Consider the following 16446-nt stretch of genomic DNA (forward strand, 5'->3'; position numbering starts at 1 on the left):
GAAATCTGGCAACCACAGTTGGAAGTTTACTTGGTAATATTATGATGTGTAATTGTAAGTTAAATTTCCCCCCACTTTTGCTGATGAACATGGCAGCGACTTCCAATTATAATTTAATCACAAAAAGGTTTTGCCAAGGTACATTGTGTTTATAAAACTGATATTAAATTTTGCTTAATTCAATTATGGTGTTAACTTTGGTCCTTCTTAAGGTTCGACCAGAACCCACTTTCGTCACGAGTCGGCTCCCAACGATCACCTTAAAGAACCGACTCAGAGTCGACTCGTTCAAGAACGACACATCATTCATACAACAGCCACGTAGTGCTACATCTAACTTCTTCTGTTTCATTCAACAATAGTTACATTTCTGCCATGAAATTAGTGAGTAGAGGAAGAAAACTAGATGATTAAATGTTGCGTAGTAGCACTGAGGAGGTAACGGTCGGTTATAGTTCAGACGGCGGAACATGCAGCTGGTCCTCCACAGACCAGCAGTACAGCGGAGCGGCTTCTCGTCTACAGAGAGATGTAGCAGTGAGCCTGTCATCCCTGCCCTCCACAAACCGATCAGACTGTATCAGCACCGGCTCCGCTCCCTCATCCACCTCCGCTAATGCTAATGCTACCACTGAAACTGCTGCTGTTCAGCCGTACCAAACACCTGCTGTAACAGGTAACACAAGGTCCCAGTGTTACAATGGTAAGAAATACAAGTAAAACGATTCATTCTCTAAAACTTTCATATGTAATTGCAAACATTATGAGAAATACCGTGACCCCAGGTTAACACGCCTACCAAAATTAGTGTTACCTCAGTATTATATGTTACATTCAAGCGCTTCTCGAAAGCTCCCACTTCATGAATCACAAGTCATTAGTGCAACCTGAGTGATTTAGCTTGGAAAAATATTGTTGCCATTATATTTTAAAACTTGTTTTCTTCTACTGCCGAAGTAGGAACCAAATTTAAAGTATAAATCAAATAAGATGCACATAATCACGTAGTATATGTTCATAATCATATTTTCCTTTGTCAGTGACAGTAGCCAGATGTTCACAACTTTGGGGTCAGGTCATCACCTCATATGCGTCCCCAGGTGTGGTCCCAAAAGATTTTTATAAACCACTGATAAACAGTTAAGAGCATAAGTATATAGTGATCTTAAGTTTTGGCTGTTCGTTTGGTTCTTCTCACTGCTTTTCAATGGGCGCAAGGCACACAGTAACACCCTGGACGGGGTGCCAGTCCATCGCAGGGCAGACACACATACACACACATACACACACCCATTCACCTATAGGGCAATTCAGTGTCTCCAATTAACGTGACTGCATGTTTTTGGACTGTGGGAGGAAACCCACACAGACACGGTGAGAACATGCAAACTCCGCACAGAAAGGACCCGGACAGCCCCGCTTGGGGATCGAACCCAGGACCTTCTTGCTGTGAGGCCACAGTGCTACCCACCGAGCCACCGTGCCGCCCTTGGTTCTTCTTACATTTTTAAATATTAGATGTGCCATGTACTCCTCTTTACAATAACACACTGGACAGTGGTTTGTTGTGGAGTTATGACAATTAAGCCATTAACATGGGGCTAGGTTGGGAAATACCACAATAAGCCATTTAAAAAAATTATATAGCCTCCAAGGAGCCATATCTCACTTTCAAATAACAGAAATACAAACATTTTCTATATGTGTTTTAACTGCAGCATCCATACCTGTTGCCAACTTTACTTTTTTTTACTGGCACGCAGAGTCATGAACTTTGGGTCAATAGATATCAGAAGAAAACATTGATTCTTCACTAGAAGTTTTTAGTTTATGGTGGTGGTCATGTCTGTTTTTTATAATTATGATATTTTCACTAGTACTTGAAGGCAGAAGTAACTGAAGTACCTATTTTCAAAAAAATTAAAGAATAACATGGCAGTAATTAAGTAAATAAGAATGACTGTCTATATGAACGCTTTGGTATTTATTTATTTGACATTGGCTTAGCAACAATTACTCAAGAAAAAGTCTGTTCCAAAATCAGCGCCTTAACGCATGATTAAAGAAAACACCAGGAGCTAAGGTGTTAGTGATATAAAATTCACTTAATTGTGGACAGTGCCACCCATGTTCCAGAAATATTTGAAATCCAAGAAATGCCATACACATTTCTTACAAATGTACACCTATGTAAATATTTGCTTTCAATTGTACATTGGACCCCTTTAGTAAAACTTGTGTGTTTAGGTGTGAATAGAACAAGCTCTAGTTCTTCATGGACCAGTGGTGTTTATCGCTCACTATGCCGGAGTTCAAGCACTCCACATCTCAGGAGAACTCCAGGCTCAGCCTCTCGTGGACCAGCACTTCTAAGAGAAATTAACAGTAAGTGATGATAAACTAGTCTGAATCTAGTTCAAAATTTAAAACCTTTCAAAAATGTCTAAATGTCAAAATGTTTTTAGCTTAGGGCTAAGGCTTAGGGGAGTTTTTATTACACAATTTATTTTCTTGTTAATCCTGACCAGAATGACAGTTTCTTCTACCTATAAGCATCCCAACGACATGATGCTCCTACTATATTTTGCATTGGGAATAGTTTTACCTGGCTTTGCCACAATAGCACCACACATATTGCCAAGAAATCAAGCTCAAAAGTTCAACTTTAGTCTTGTCAGACCACGAGAATTTTGATACTTTTTTGGAGTGTTGTCTTTTTTTTTGCTCCCATAAATGCCTTTTTGGTGTTACATCCTGGATGTGGCTGATCCACAAACATCATCTTTAATCACAGCCACTGTCTTCTATGACTAAGAAGAGTAAGTGTTTGTGTCAGAGAAGCCATTCTAACAAGTGGTCTTCTAGTTCAATGACCATGTTTAGAGGGGGCAGCCTGACATAGGTTTTATGGCTACCGTTTCTCCATCTTCTTACAGTTTACTGATAAAAGTTTATAGATTATTTTGATTCCTAGTACATATCTGTATTTCATTATTATCACTTTCCTGACTTGTTTTAAATACTTTTTTTGATTTTTATGCTGATATGAAGAGTCTCTGTCATACAAATAAATTCTGAGCTATTTTAAAACTGCTATTTTTTTACATAGCAGAGAACTGAACACATTGTCATGTTAATGTGATAAAAAATTAAAAGGTTTTACTACTTTAAGAAGAGAAAACTATGCCATTTTTTGGCTGTTGGTTTAACACTAAACTAGACTGGGTTCACCCTGCCTCCAAAGAATTATAAGATTTGCAAGTATTGGCAAGTGTGCATTATGTATTGACGTGTTTTTTTTTTTTTTTTTTAATCTAGTGACAACTTCCTCATCTGCAACTGTGTGCCATGCTGCATCTGTGATCGTGGCTGTGGTTGAGGGTCGTGGGTTGGCCAGAGGAGAGATTGGCATGGCCAGTATCAACATGAAATCCCCTGAATTGGTCCTGTCCCAGTTTGCAGACACTGGAACTTATGCCAAGGTAAAACTTCAGCCAAGTTGGCTCACTTTTCCGTTTGTTTGGCACAGTTGAAAACAATTTAGTTAATATATATGCTCTTTATTGTAGGTTAGCTTAGCATAGGTATTTACAACAATCAGATTTACGAGTTCATTTAAATAATTCAACTGGTGATTGATTTTGTTAGACCTACTTCCAGTTTGATGAGCAAAAAAGATGTTAATTAGGACAATATAGCATCTCTTGTGTCTGTTAGCAGTTTTATGTAATGTGGAAAAACAATGCAGGTAATTACCAAACTTCATATCCTGATGCCACTTGAGATTCTGATGCCAGACACTGCTTGTGACAAAGGCCAAGCAACCAAACTCTACAACCTCGTCACTGAGAACTTTCCGGTAAGTTTTTGTTTATTCACTGGATCTGTTTCCCTTTAAATAAACATTGGCCCTGTCACAAAGAGCATAATAAGGTATCAAAAAATAACAATAATTAACATCTCATTGTTAGAAACTAAGCAAGTACCATTATTGAAGCTAAAGATATTAATAAAAAATGCTGAAAATATGTTGTAATTTTTGCTATTGCAAATAAGGACATGTCTGGAGAACAAAATAGAGCTTGTATAGATCAAATAATCTACACATAGCAGGTAATCTGGGACCTGGGTTTGATCCTGGTTTATGGTCACTCTCTGTATGGTGTTTTGTGTCTGGTTTCCTTCCACCTTTCACAATATGCCAGTAAATTGCAGTAAATTGCCCCTAAGCAGGAGTGGTGTCTTCACAATAGAGATCAGTTCATGAATGAATAGCAAATAGTCGTCAGCCTTAATAACACAACATTCATCATAACAGTACGTGTTACTTTGAGCAACAATCTTACATTCCAGTTATTGTATTATATTATGAATGATATGTTTGGTCAAAATGAGTGTAAAGTGTCATGTCTATATGTTAACGCTACTCATACAGTCTGTAGCATTCAGTGCTATTCAGAGGAAGTACTTTAATGAAAGGAAAGGATTGGAATACATCCAGCAGCTTTCTGCTCCTGAGTTCAACACTGTTCTAATGGATGTACAAACCAAGTATGTTCTGCATATACTTAACATGTTTACCTTGTTTTATTGAATTTAAATATAATACAAATAGCATATCTTGGATGTGTTTATGTGACAAAAAAAATCCAATGGTTAATCCTTCAGTAAGTAATGCTGAATGCTCTCCAGTGTGGATTCAGTTTGAGTAAAAGCTATAATGTGATATTAATGTTTTTGCAGATACTACTGTCTGGCAGCTGCAGCTGCTCTTCTTAAGTACTTTGAGTTCATCCAGAACTCTGTCTATGCTCCCAAGTCTCTGAAAGTGAGCTTCACAGGCAGTGAGCAAACAGCTATGATTGACACTTTGTCAGCCAGTCACCTGGAGCTAGTGATTAACAACAGGGACCACAGGTTAAAGAAGTCAAACTATTTAAGAATTTAAGATTTAAATAAAAATCTAGCTCTACAGAAAAGATATCTTATAAATCCTGATTTTCTTTTGGGGGCTGAATATTTGTGATTGCAACTTTACATAGTGAATTATGTTTTGTCCTCATATTTTACTTTTGTTATATACGAGGGTTCTTCAAAAAGTTTTCACACTTGTTTAACTCTATTTATTAAGAATTTTAAAAAATCAATTGACATCACTCTTCTACAGTCACCTTCTGATGCATTTTTCCCAGCATTGTAGCAACTTTTTTTTTTTAATGCATTTTCTCCCCATTTTCCTCCCGATTTAGCACACTCAATTTTGTCTTCCGCTGCTGATAGAGCACGTTTCTGTACACGCCTCTTTCGACACGTGCACAGCTTTCTTTTCGCCCATGCATTCTGCACAGGCGTCTCTTCCTCCAATCAGGGTCCCTACACAGCATATGAAGACCCACCCACCCACACATAGTCTAGCCCCCACCCTGCAGATACGGTGGGCAATTCGTATCTGCTGCAGGCACTGCCAATTATGCCCGCTAGATGGTGCCCAGTCGACCGGTGGCAACACCGAGTTTTGAACCGCGGAGTTCAGAAACTCGGTGCAGTTGTGCAAGTGGAATATCCCGCTGTGCCACCTGGGCGCCCGTACCAACTTTTTAATGCCATCAGCAAAAAATGTTTTTGGAGCACGTAGCCACTGTGCACCGCTGCTTTCACATCATCATCACATGAAAATCTTCTTCCCCTTAAAGCTTCTTTGAGCGTCCAAAAAGGTGGAAATCAGATGGCGTTAAATCCGGACCATTACCTTTCTCTCAGTCTCTTAGACACGATTAATTACTACTCCTCTGGCCCACCGCTTCCAACCAAAATATAAGTGTGAAAACTTTTTGAAGATCCCTCTTACATTTTGTATGAGAATCTGAAATTAATTAGTGTGATGAATATGCGGAAACAGAGGAAATTATAGGGGAGCAAATATGCGTATTACTTTGTACATAGTCTCTACATACTCTATGGTAACTTAACCCAATAAATTGGCAACTAAGCATGTATGTAGGCTCAAGTACTTGTACATGTTCTACCATTTAGGAGTGAACACACTCTGCTTGGTGTCCTGAACTACACCAAAACACCAGGTGGTGAGAGGAGGCTTCGCGCTAACATTCTGGAGCCTCTGTTGGATGTTGACACTATTAATACACGACTGGACACCATACAGGTAAAACATCAGTATGAAGTTAACTAACAGTAAACATTGCTTTCTGAGGATCATTTACCCAACATCCTGCTGGTCTGTTTTTTAGGAACTGTTGCAGGATGAGGAACTCTTCTATGGTCTCAAGAGTGGTGAGGTCCCTAAAGTGGTGCTGAACTAGTCATTTTAAACATACTTCAATAATACTTATTGTAGACTAACTAATTTAGTACATATTTTGATTTGTAAAAGCCTTGTAGCGTTAGCATTAATTAGTTACTTTATAAGTTACCATTTCTTTATAAGTACTCAAATGTTCTAGAACAATTAGTCTAGAAAATTGCCTAGCCAGATAGTAATCCAGCCTCCATTAGCATAGCAAAGAATTACATTAGCATGGCTGCCAGGACTGGCTCCAAATTCAATTTTGTTACTTATTTAGTGACATCACCCTTAAATTAATTGTCCTACCTCTCAAATTTATCTTGCTGAAGGCTTTTGAGTGCCTGTTTTAATGATGAGTGTCTGATTAGTGGTGACAGACGATTTGATGTCAGAATTTACATAATCAGAATCAGTCATAATACAGGTTTTTGAAAATCAGTTGTACATTGGGGGCAGGTAATTTTTACTGCTTTCTAAACTTAATACTATATCTTTTTGTGTCCTGTCTAAGTTATCATATTTTAATGACAAGGTGGTGCTAACTAAGCATTAATGTGGTACATTTTTTATGTTTACAGCAATTGCACACTTCTTAGATATAGATCAGCTGCTTTCTGCTTTGGTGCAGCTCTCTAAGCAAGAGACGGTACAGTATAGCTTCTTTCACACTTACAAACTGTGTAAATATTGGGTTACCTTTATTACTAATGATATATCATGATGAGTGATGTCATTCACACATGCCAGCTTCACACAGTAATTTATTGGAATGTACACAAGTGACATACTGGGATTTAGAGCATTTTTCTGGATGTTCCACTTCATCTCCCAATGTAGTCATTTCCAATTCCTGATTTGTGCGGTTTGCACAAACACCAATCTGATCAATGACAGCTGGAGCACCACACCCCTTTCCGCTGACACGCTATACTCATGAAGGCGTTCTTCCTGATGCAACCCTCTTATTTTCATTCGGTAAAGATTGGTGATGGCCAAGGTGTATAAATTAATCTTGTTGTCTTCAAAGGAGGTGTATTATTTTGTAGTCACATTTTGTAGAACTGATTGTGTGTGTGTGTGTATAGATGTGTATAGTGCCCATAGATTTTGCCATTTAGTGTATTTATTAGTAATAACATCCTAAGTAATATAATTCATTCGCTGGCAATACTTGTAGTTACCAATTTGTGTATATAACTTCAGAACTGAAGCTTTTTCATTAAATTGTGCGACAGGTAGTACGATTTCTGACAGCTAGAGACAAAAAAAACTACACACACTCTTTTTCTGTTGTATACAGGTGGAAGTGGCTGAAGCGAAAATAATGCATGTCATTCAGCTAAAACACTCTCTAGAGCTGATTGCACCACTTAAGGTAAGAACTTCTGAATGGTTAGAACAGTTCTTAGAAAAAGCTTTAGAAGTGAGTTTTGATTAATGATGAGACTGTATATAAAATATATTTTGAAATTTGCACATCCAACCATGGTTTTATAAAGTCAGAAAGAATTACTCAGACTCTACAGATATACGTTTATTAGTAATTTAAAACGACCTGGATTACAAGAGTTTTTGCATAATTTCACCATAAAATGAGAACAGGTTTGTCAGATCTTAAATTCGTAATAGACAAGCCCATGTCAACACTCTTAAGCTTAAGAATACTGACTGCGAACCTGGCAGTTTGTAATTCTCACAAAATTACTTGTGGTAACAGTATTGACTTTTTGGCCATTTTGAAGGAGATCTTTCTCCCTCAGACATACCCAATCATGTCTGTATTTAGATGCGCGCCGGTAACACTGCTGGGGATTCCCTGGATTCCAGAGGTAGTGGGTTAGCGTAATTTATTCCAGGTTATTTTAAATGATTTAGAAATTTTTTTTGCTGCCGCTGTATGACTCCTGGTAAGTAGAGTTTATATGTCTCTTTGACAGATGGCACTAAAGGAAGCTAAAACAGCTTTGCTAAAAGCATATTACACTTCACTAGAAGACAGCAGGTGATAAACCTTTCTTACTTACTTGGCCAAATCGGCCATTTTTTTGTGTATAAATCTGTGATTTGTTAACTCCTTTAAACTTTTATTTAACTAACATCGCAAAGAACAGATGTTGACAAAATTGTAATTTGTAAATATAAACAAATTAAGAATTTGATGCCTGCAGCACACTCAAAAAAGTTGGGACAAAGGCATGTTTACCACTGTTTTACATCACCGTCCTATTAATTACACTTTTTAATAGTTTGGGAACTGAGGACGATAATTGTTGCAGTTTTTTAAGTGTAATGTTTTCTTTACTAATTTCTTTTTACTTTGTCAGTTAAGTAAACGTTCAAGAGAATAAACCACAATGTGTTCAAAAAACTACATTTATTGGAAAAAAACACATTAATAAAAATACATAGACTGTAGGTAGAAGTTAAAATTAAACTTCAATGCTGCAAAAAGTTAATTACAATCATGTAGATGCCTCAAAGCTGTAATTTCTTAATTTTTCCTGTGAATTATATTTTTTAAAATATTTGTTAATGCTAATAAATACATACTTTTTTTATTTCTGTTTACAGGCTGTGTGTAAATTTGAAATGGATAAATGCCTTGGGAATGTACTAAATAAACACAACAAATCTTTTTCCCCCCTCGCTGTATGATCTTCTTTTCTAGTGTTTTATTTGTAATTGCTTAGCACCTTACATGAACATTCTTAAGTCACTTTGCTGCACAGTGTTTGTGAAAGCAGTAAAATTAACAAGGCTTTTTATTTGTATTGGTGTAGGTTTGTCAGCATTTTGGATCACATCAAAACAGTGATTAATGATGACACCACCTACATGAAAGGCAGTTTAAACCTGCGCACTCAGAAGTGCTATGCTGTGCGTCCTAATGTCAATGAATTCCTAGATATTGCAAGACGAGCCTACACTGAGGTCGTGGATGACATAGCAGGTATGTTTGGCATCTAAAACAATAAAATTAAGGTGATAACATTAAGGCTTGTACTGTTTTTGTTAGTAGTATCTGTATTGTGATTTGTCTGTTGAGGATTAGTAAATCAGCTCGGAGAGAAGTACGGCCTGCCTCTGCGCACTAGTTTCAATTCTGCTCGTGGTTTCTTTATCCAAATGAGGCTGGAGGGTGTTGGCTTGCCTGATGGTCAGCTTCCAGGAGAGTTTATTAAAGTAAGCCCAGCAACACGGTTGGGTTGAGTCATGTTTGGGTTCCTTTCATCTTTAATAAACCTGCCAATAGAACACAGTCATAGACAACTTGTGCCTCCAATTCACTTCACTTGCATGTCTTTGGACTGTGGGAGGAAACCGGAGCTCCCGGAGGAAACTCATGCAGACAAGAGGAGAACATCCAAACTCCACACAGAAAAGAGCTTCTTGCTGTGAGGGGATAGTGCTACCCACTAAGCCTTTGAGGTCCTTGTTGGTCTGTGTGCATAGGCCGTTGTGCCTATACAACCTGCAAAAATCTTAAACTAATCTAACGTATATTAGTCACTTATCAGCAACCAGTACTGCATCTACATTGTGCAAAGTAAACATTTAAACCAAACCGATTACAGGTAACTAGACAGAAAAACAATTACAGCTTCACCACTTTAGACCTGATGAAGATGAATGATCGCTGTGATGAAGCCCTGAAGGAGATCTTTCACATGTCTTACATGTAAGCATCTAATATAGATATCATAGAATTGCATTAATGTTTTTTTGTATTTTGGTTGTGTGTAATAAATTGCATTCAGGAACGTAGATGATTTAAACCTGTCTGTGGTACCCACATACCTCTGCAGGGTGGTGTGCCGTTTACTGAATGGAGTATATGAACAGATTCACTGTTTGTATAAGCTGTCTGATGCTGTGTCCATGCTAGACATGCTGCTCTCCCTGGCCAATGTTTGCACAATCTCTGATTATGGTAGGATGACTAAATATGCCTCATTTATGAATGGTACATGGCTGCTGATTAAAAAATGCATATATTTCATATATTACATAGCATTAAATTTTTCTGTGTTAATGTTTCTTACAGTGCGCCCTGAGTTTACTGACACTATGGCAATAAAACAAGGTCGCCATCCTATCCTGGAGCGCATTGGTGGCCAGCAGCCTATCCCTAACAACAGCTATATCTCAGAGGGAAGCAACTTTGTAATAATCACAGGGCCCAACATGAGTGGCAAATCCACCTACCTTAAACAGGTTGCCCTCTGCCAAATTATGGCTCAGATAGGTACCTGGACCTATACTGTTTCTAATCTACATGGCAGTAATATACTGTATATACTGTATAATATATACATACTATTTTGTTTAATAGAAAAAAAATGCAACCAACTTTTATGTAATCTGTATAGACTAATTCTTTCAAAAACTGATCATATTAAAGATTTCAGTGATTTTTTTTTATGTGGCACTTTTATAGAATGCCACCTTTCTAGCATGTCATTTTTTTCAGATATTTCTCTTAACTGCAAATTGGCAGAACACACAAGCTCACAGGACAGGACTAAAATAAAATAAACATAATGTAAAGTCATCCGCCAAATTTATAACAAAATTGGGTTTAAGTGGCTACACAGTTGCACACAAGCCCAAGATAACCATGCACAGTGCAAAGCATCAGCTGGAATGGTGTCAAACATTTGGATTGATGAATCTTGCCTTACTATTTGGCAGTCTGATGGAAGTGGCTGCCTGCACAAACACCTTTGAGGTAAATTAAAATGTTAATGGTTTTCCATCTAGCATCAATTCACTAATGCTTTTGTGGCTAAATGGATTTGACTTCCTCCAGTTACGTTCCAAAACCTCGTGGAGGTGAGAAATTAGTAAATAAGAGTGGAAACTTCATACTAATGCCAGTTGTTTAACCGGTATATATGAATGTGATATTTAGGTGTCCACATACTTACATACGTTTTTGTTGCTGTTGCTATGGCTGCTCTCCCTATGACATTTTGGACGTAGGATCATTTGTGCCTGCTGAGTATGCTTCCTTCCGAGTGGCTGATCAGATATTCACCAGAATTGGAGTAGACGATGATTTTGAGACCAACTCCTCAACTTTTATGGTTGAGATGAGGGAGGTGAGAATGACAGGGCTGTCTTTATAAATCTACATTAATATTTACATGTTCCTGGTGTTTTTTGTATAGTTATACTTCTATTTTATTACTGTACCTTCAGGTGGCATACATAATACATAATGCAAGTGAGAGATCACTTATCATTATTGATGAGCTGGGACGTGGCACTAGTGCTGAAGAGGGTATTGGCATATGCCACTCAGTTTGTGAGTTTCTCATCAATCTGAAGGTAAAGTACTCGGGTCGTAATTTTAGTCTTAAACCCCAACTCAAGTCCCCAACATTTTGATTTGTTGATTTTCAAATTATTAGTAAATAAAAGTAGAACTGATCACTTTTTATATTACAGTATATTACTATATATTAGATTATTTTTAGAAAATCTTGCTCCTTTTCTGAGGGTCTAGGGCAGGGGTTCTCAACTGGTCTCAGCCCGGGACCCACATTTTCTCATGGTCATTAAGTCGCGACCCACTTTTATAGATTACAAACCAAACAAATTTATTTTTGAAAAATAGCCTTCAAAAACACATTTAAACATACATATGCATGCAAAGTGAATTTAAGAGCAATTTCTTTAAGAAACTGAGGAGGACCATGCCAACTGCATGTATAAAAGTTACTACAATAAAATTAAATATCAAAACTGCACAAAATAAATAAGGCTACAAAATTTGATATTTCACTTCTCTGCATATCTCTGCATTCAGAGTACATTAGTAAGAAACTGAGGAGGACCATGCCAACTGCATGTATAAAAGTTACTACAACAAATTTAAATATCAAAACTGCATAAAATAAATAAGGCTACAAAAAAGATGCTTTCATTTAACCTGTCTTTTGTGGAAGTCAGTGAGACAGTTGGGCATGTACTTTACTTTACTCTCTTTAAAAAAACTCCACCGGCTTGTCTTTACATGCGGGATGTTTTGTTTGTAAATGTCGCATTAGTTTGGATGGTTTCATGCTCATGTGCCAGCACTTCATTACAAATAACACACTGGGGTTTCTGTCCGTGTTTGTCCTCAATGAACGAAAATCCACATTTCAAATACTCCGGGTTATATTTGCGTTTCGCCATCTTGCCTCCGAACATCATCACAAATTTAAAGAGAAGGGTAACCGGCAAACGAATGGTGGTTACCATGGCAACGAGAATGCTGCGCGCGTCTGATGCGTGCCTCTCTCTGTCTCTTTGTTTCCAGATAAAAGACGAGTACAAAATCAGATAAGCATTAATTATTTTAAATTTTTTAAGAATGTATTTATTTTTTACAAGCTGTCTGCGACCCGCCCAGAACGTGTTCACGACCCACTTTTGGGTCGCGACCCACCAGTTGAGAATCGCTGGTCTAGGGGACCCTGACAGTTCCCCTCTTTTATGAAGGAATCTGCTACTGGCTGGTAAAAAGAAGAGCCAGGTGGCATCACATTTGTCAAAAGGGACGTATGCTAGTCTGTGGTCACCCAGGGATGTTGCGTATGAGGCAGAGGTTAAGAAGGCAGTAAAGGGTGAATTGGACAGTTATAAAAAATGGCTTTTATAAGTTTATGTAAACCTTTGATTTTACCTGTAAACATTAAAATTAAAATTCAGCCGTAACAGGTTATTTCTTTGTTTTTCAGGCATTTACTCTGTTTGCCACCCACTTTCTGGAGCTGTGTAATTTGGAGACGCTTTATCCCAATGTGGAGAACCATCACATGAAGGTTCAGCACATGCGTGACAGTAAAAACAGCACAGATAGTGTGGTGTACACATACCTTCTGACCCGAGGCTTTTTTGAGGAACGCAACTATGGTATTTAAAATCTAAATGAAACAAGACAGACCTTTTAAGTCAAATAAAATGGCTACTTTATACAATCTACTGTATGTGTATAACTGTGTTTATTCCACTTATTGCTGGTTGCATTTTGTGTTTACTCTGTTGTGTAAGGTATAAAAGCAGCAGAGATTACATCATTTCCACCATCCATCATCCAGGAGGCCAAGTCTATTGCAGCAAAAGTCAGCCAAAAGTTATGGGTAGGGTTTTCTCTAACTGGATGTTTTTTTTTTTTTTTTTTTTTTATTTATTTTTTTTCTGTTGTGGGCGTATCTAGTCCTTAGGACAAAGCCTCACTACAGGCAAAGCTTGTGGCCACAGACAGTTACTCCCTCCCTGTGTTAACTAATAGATTTTTCTCTTTTTTCAAATTTTTTTTTTTTTTTCAAGTTTTTTTTTTTTTTTTTTTTCCAAGTTTTTTTTTTTTTTTTTCCAAGTTTTTTTTTTTTTTTTTTTTTTTTTTTTTGTGTTCTTGTCACTACCTGAGGCGGTACCTGCAGCCTATTTAGGCTGCACAGGTACCCCAGCTCCTCCAGGATGACACATTCATACATGTTGTTGCAAGAAGTAGATTGATAGTATCCTGTCAAACAAATCAAAACAAACCCCTTCACAATATGAGGGCCCTTCAAATCATGAAAACAATTGGTTGACCTAAATACAGTTTTTACCATGCATTCAAGCAGGATGGCATTTTCTCACATCCATCATATCTGTCAGAACTCCTGTTGGATGGTGTTTGATATATTACTTAATGGATTCCCACTGCTTCAGTGTCCAATTGTGCTGGGCTTTACATCAATCCAGTCTAGGCCTGGTTATTTTAATTTTATGTCTGTCTGCTGGCCCATGGAAACTCATTCCAAGAAGCTCTGAATGAACAGTTCTTTTGCCTCTAGGGGAGGTTTTGCATTTTTGTTGTCTTATTGTGTGGCTTCCAAATTGCAGTTGACTAGTGCAGAAAGACTTTTTTGAAAATGTACCATTTTGACATATGGCTCACCTTTACACAAGCTGTTTGCTGCCATTTCTTGTCTAAGTTGACTTTAGGTCATACTTTCTTAAATGACTTGTATGCACTTTGCTATTTCTCTGTGTCCCCCTAGGCCAAGCATAACAGTGATCCAACTACCCTGCGACAAAGAGCAGTGTATCATCTTGCCACCAGATTGTTGCAGACGGCTCGAAACTCCAGGCTGGATCCGGATAGTTTGCGGCTCTATCTGAAGGGTTTAAAAAAACACTATGAGGCTGAGTTAAAGGAAGGTTTACAGTGCATAACCATGGAGCAGTAAAGCACTTCACATACAGACTGATGAAAATGGCCTGGCTTTGAGTTGAACTTCTCTAATTAGCAAACCCAGTATTACAGCCAGTAACTGAGCAAAAATATGTTGTATTAGTCAATTGTTTATACTTAAAATTTTAGGCCAGATTGTTTATTTTCTGGTAGTATTAAGGAAGAGAAATAGTTAGCCTGATAAGCAAGTGACTGTCTGGAGACCATAAATAACTTAATGTATTGCACTGATAACGTAGTTTTTGTGTGTGTTGTAGTTAGCTTTTTCTGTAGATTGTTGTTTAGTGAACAAAGGTTTTCAAACTCAGTTTTCATGAGACTTTTAGACTTTTACAAACCATTAATATGAAGTTCTACTTAGTTATTTTCCTGTATTGTCTTTAATCTTATTGCAGTTTTATATTCCTAGACTATTTTTTATTGTGGACACTGATTGTAATTGTCCAGCATAAACGTGTGAGTAGATGTCAAATTGGGATGCAAGTGAATGCTCCAAAAATATGCTCCAAACATAAAAACTATACTATTTACAAATATTCATGCAGTTCTGTCCTCTATTCAATCACATATAAAGCATAATTTAGAATCTATTCATTTCCTGGTCAACTTCCACATACACACAAAAAATCCTTTAGTGTGCCCACACAGCCTTATATATAGGCAACCGGGCATTGGTGTTATGTCACTTCAATCGTTGTATTCAATCGCGGGAGATGGTGAATAATCAGCAAACAATAAAAAAACAGAAATGGGTGCCACTTGTTATAAAAATGTACGTTAATTACAGTCTTCTATCTTTTAGAAATTAGTCAGTGTAAAACACATTTGAAGACAGAACTAAAACAAGATTCAGCTGTACCAACAAAAATCAACAACTTGAATTAAAAAGAACATGTTCCACCTTCAATGCTTACACAAACTTTTTCTCCAAACTGTTTCTTTTCTCCAGGTTTTCCTCTCTTCTCGTCGACGCCCAGATCCACTTAAAACAGCAATTAATGAAATTAATTAATGTTTGCATTTTTTTTTTTTTTTTGCATTTTTCCCAATTTTCCTCCCAATCTAGTCATATCCAATTACCCGATTGCATTACACTACCTCTCTACTGATGCTGATCTCCACTGCTGATTGACACACACCCCCTCTGACACGTGTGGCGTAGCCGACTGCATCTTTTCACCTGCACAAGGTGAGTTCATATGTGGATCAGCTTTGTGTACGGGGAGCCACACCCTGATCAATGCATTTTTCCTCGACTCTGTGCAGGCGCCATCAACCAGCCAGCAGAGGTCGTAATTGCATCAGTTACTATCCGGCTTCCCACCCTGTATGAACAACAGCCAATCGTTGTTCATGTAGCCGCCCAGCCGATGACAGAGCTGAGTTTCGAACAGACGAGTTCGAGATGTCAGCTCTGGTGCGCTAGCGTATTTTACCGCTGCGCCACCTGAGTTGCCCGTGTTTGCATTTATTTATACTGTTAAAAGTCCACAAACATTTTATGTATATGTTCATACTCATTAAAGTACAAGCTACACATTCTGACTAAAAGCATTTTTTTGCTAATTGGCACACCACCAAGTCAATCAGTTTGCTGCTGATAAACAAGTCAGTCAGGTTTGATTGATGATGGCAAAAGTCTTTTTATAAATCTAACGCCTACTTTAGTAAGCAGAGTTACACTAATTTGCATAAAGTTATGATCTGCTAAAATGTCATGCAACATGCTCAGATTCTGAAATGCCATGTACGTAAAAAAAAATCTTGAGCACATGAAATAGGGTCACTGGCCAAAAAGGTTCATGCTTGAACATTTCTCTCCTTACTTCCTGATCGGTTTTTAGCCCAAGAGTTACGCTTGATTAGTCTGTCTCTTTCATTAGCAATAAATCACATGCTTTTGTTGAGGGTG

General features: G+C 37.7%; 1 protein-coding gene across 1 annotated transcript; it reads left to right on the forward strand.

The window, feature by feature from the left end:
* The first annotated feature begins 341 nt into the window (after positions 1 to 341).
* On the forward strand, positions 342 to 15070 carry msh4 (mutS homolog 4). The gene is made up of 21 exons (XM_063007647.1): positions 342 to 703; positions 2248 to 2385; positions 3319 to 3482; positions 3749 to 3859; positions 4436 to 4551; positions 4744 to 4917; positions 6034 to 6163; positions 6249 to 6291; positions 6883 to 6950; positions 7605 to 7679; positions 8242 to 8306; positions 9085 to 9254; positions 9351 to 9487; positions 9880 to 9983; positions 10111 to 10235; positions 10350 to 10550; positions 11288 to 11406; positions 11507 to 11635; positions 13033 to 13207; positions 13346 to 13434; positions 14341 to 15070. Exons 1-21 carry the CDS (start codon positions 415 to 417, stop codon positions 14527 to 14529), a joined length of 2811 nt encoding a protein of 936 aa, XP_062863717.1. The 5' UTR covers positions 342 to 414; the 3' UTR covers positions 14530 to 15070.
* Positions 15071 to 16446: the final 1376 nt, after the last annotated feature.

Source organism: Trichomycterus rosablanca, chromosome 13, assembly GCF_030014385.1.
Source record: "Trichomycterus rosablanca isolate fTriRos1 chromosome 13, fTriRos1.hap1, whole genome shotgun sequence".
NCBI classification, from domain to species: domain Eukaryota; kingdom Metazoa; phylum Chordata; class Actinopteri; order Siluriformes; family Trichomycteridae; genus Trichomycterus; species Trichomycterus rosablanca.

Coding starts and splice junctions, on each gene's coding strand:
- msh4 (XM_063007647.1), top strand. CDS start 415: ATGTTGCGTAGTAGCACTGAGGAGGTAACGGTCGGTTATAGTTCAGAC. Junction 9,488..9,879: donor TTCCAGGAGAGTTTATTAAA/GTAAGCCCAGCA, acceptor AACCGATTACAG/GTAACTAGACAGAAAAACAA. Junction 9,984..10,110: donor ATCTTTCACATGTCTTACAT/GTAAGCATCTAA, acceptor ATACCTCTGCAG/GGTGGTGTGCCGTTTACTGA.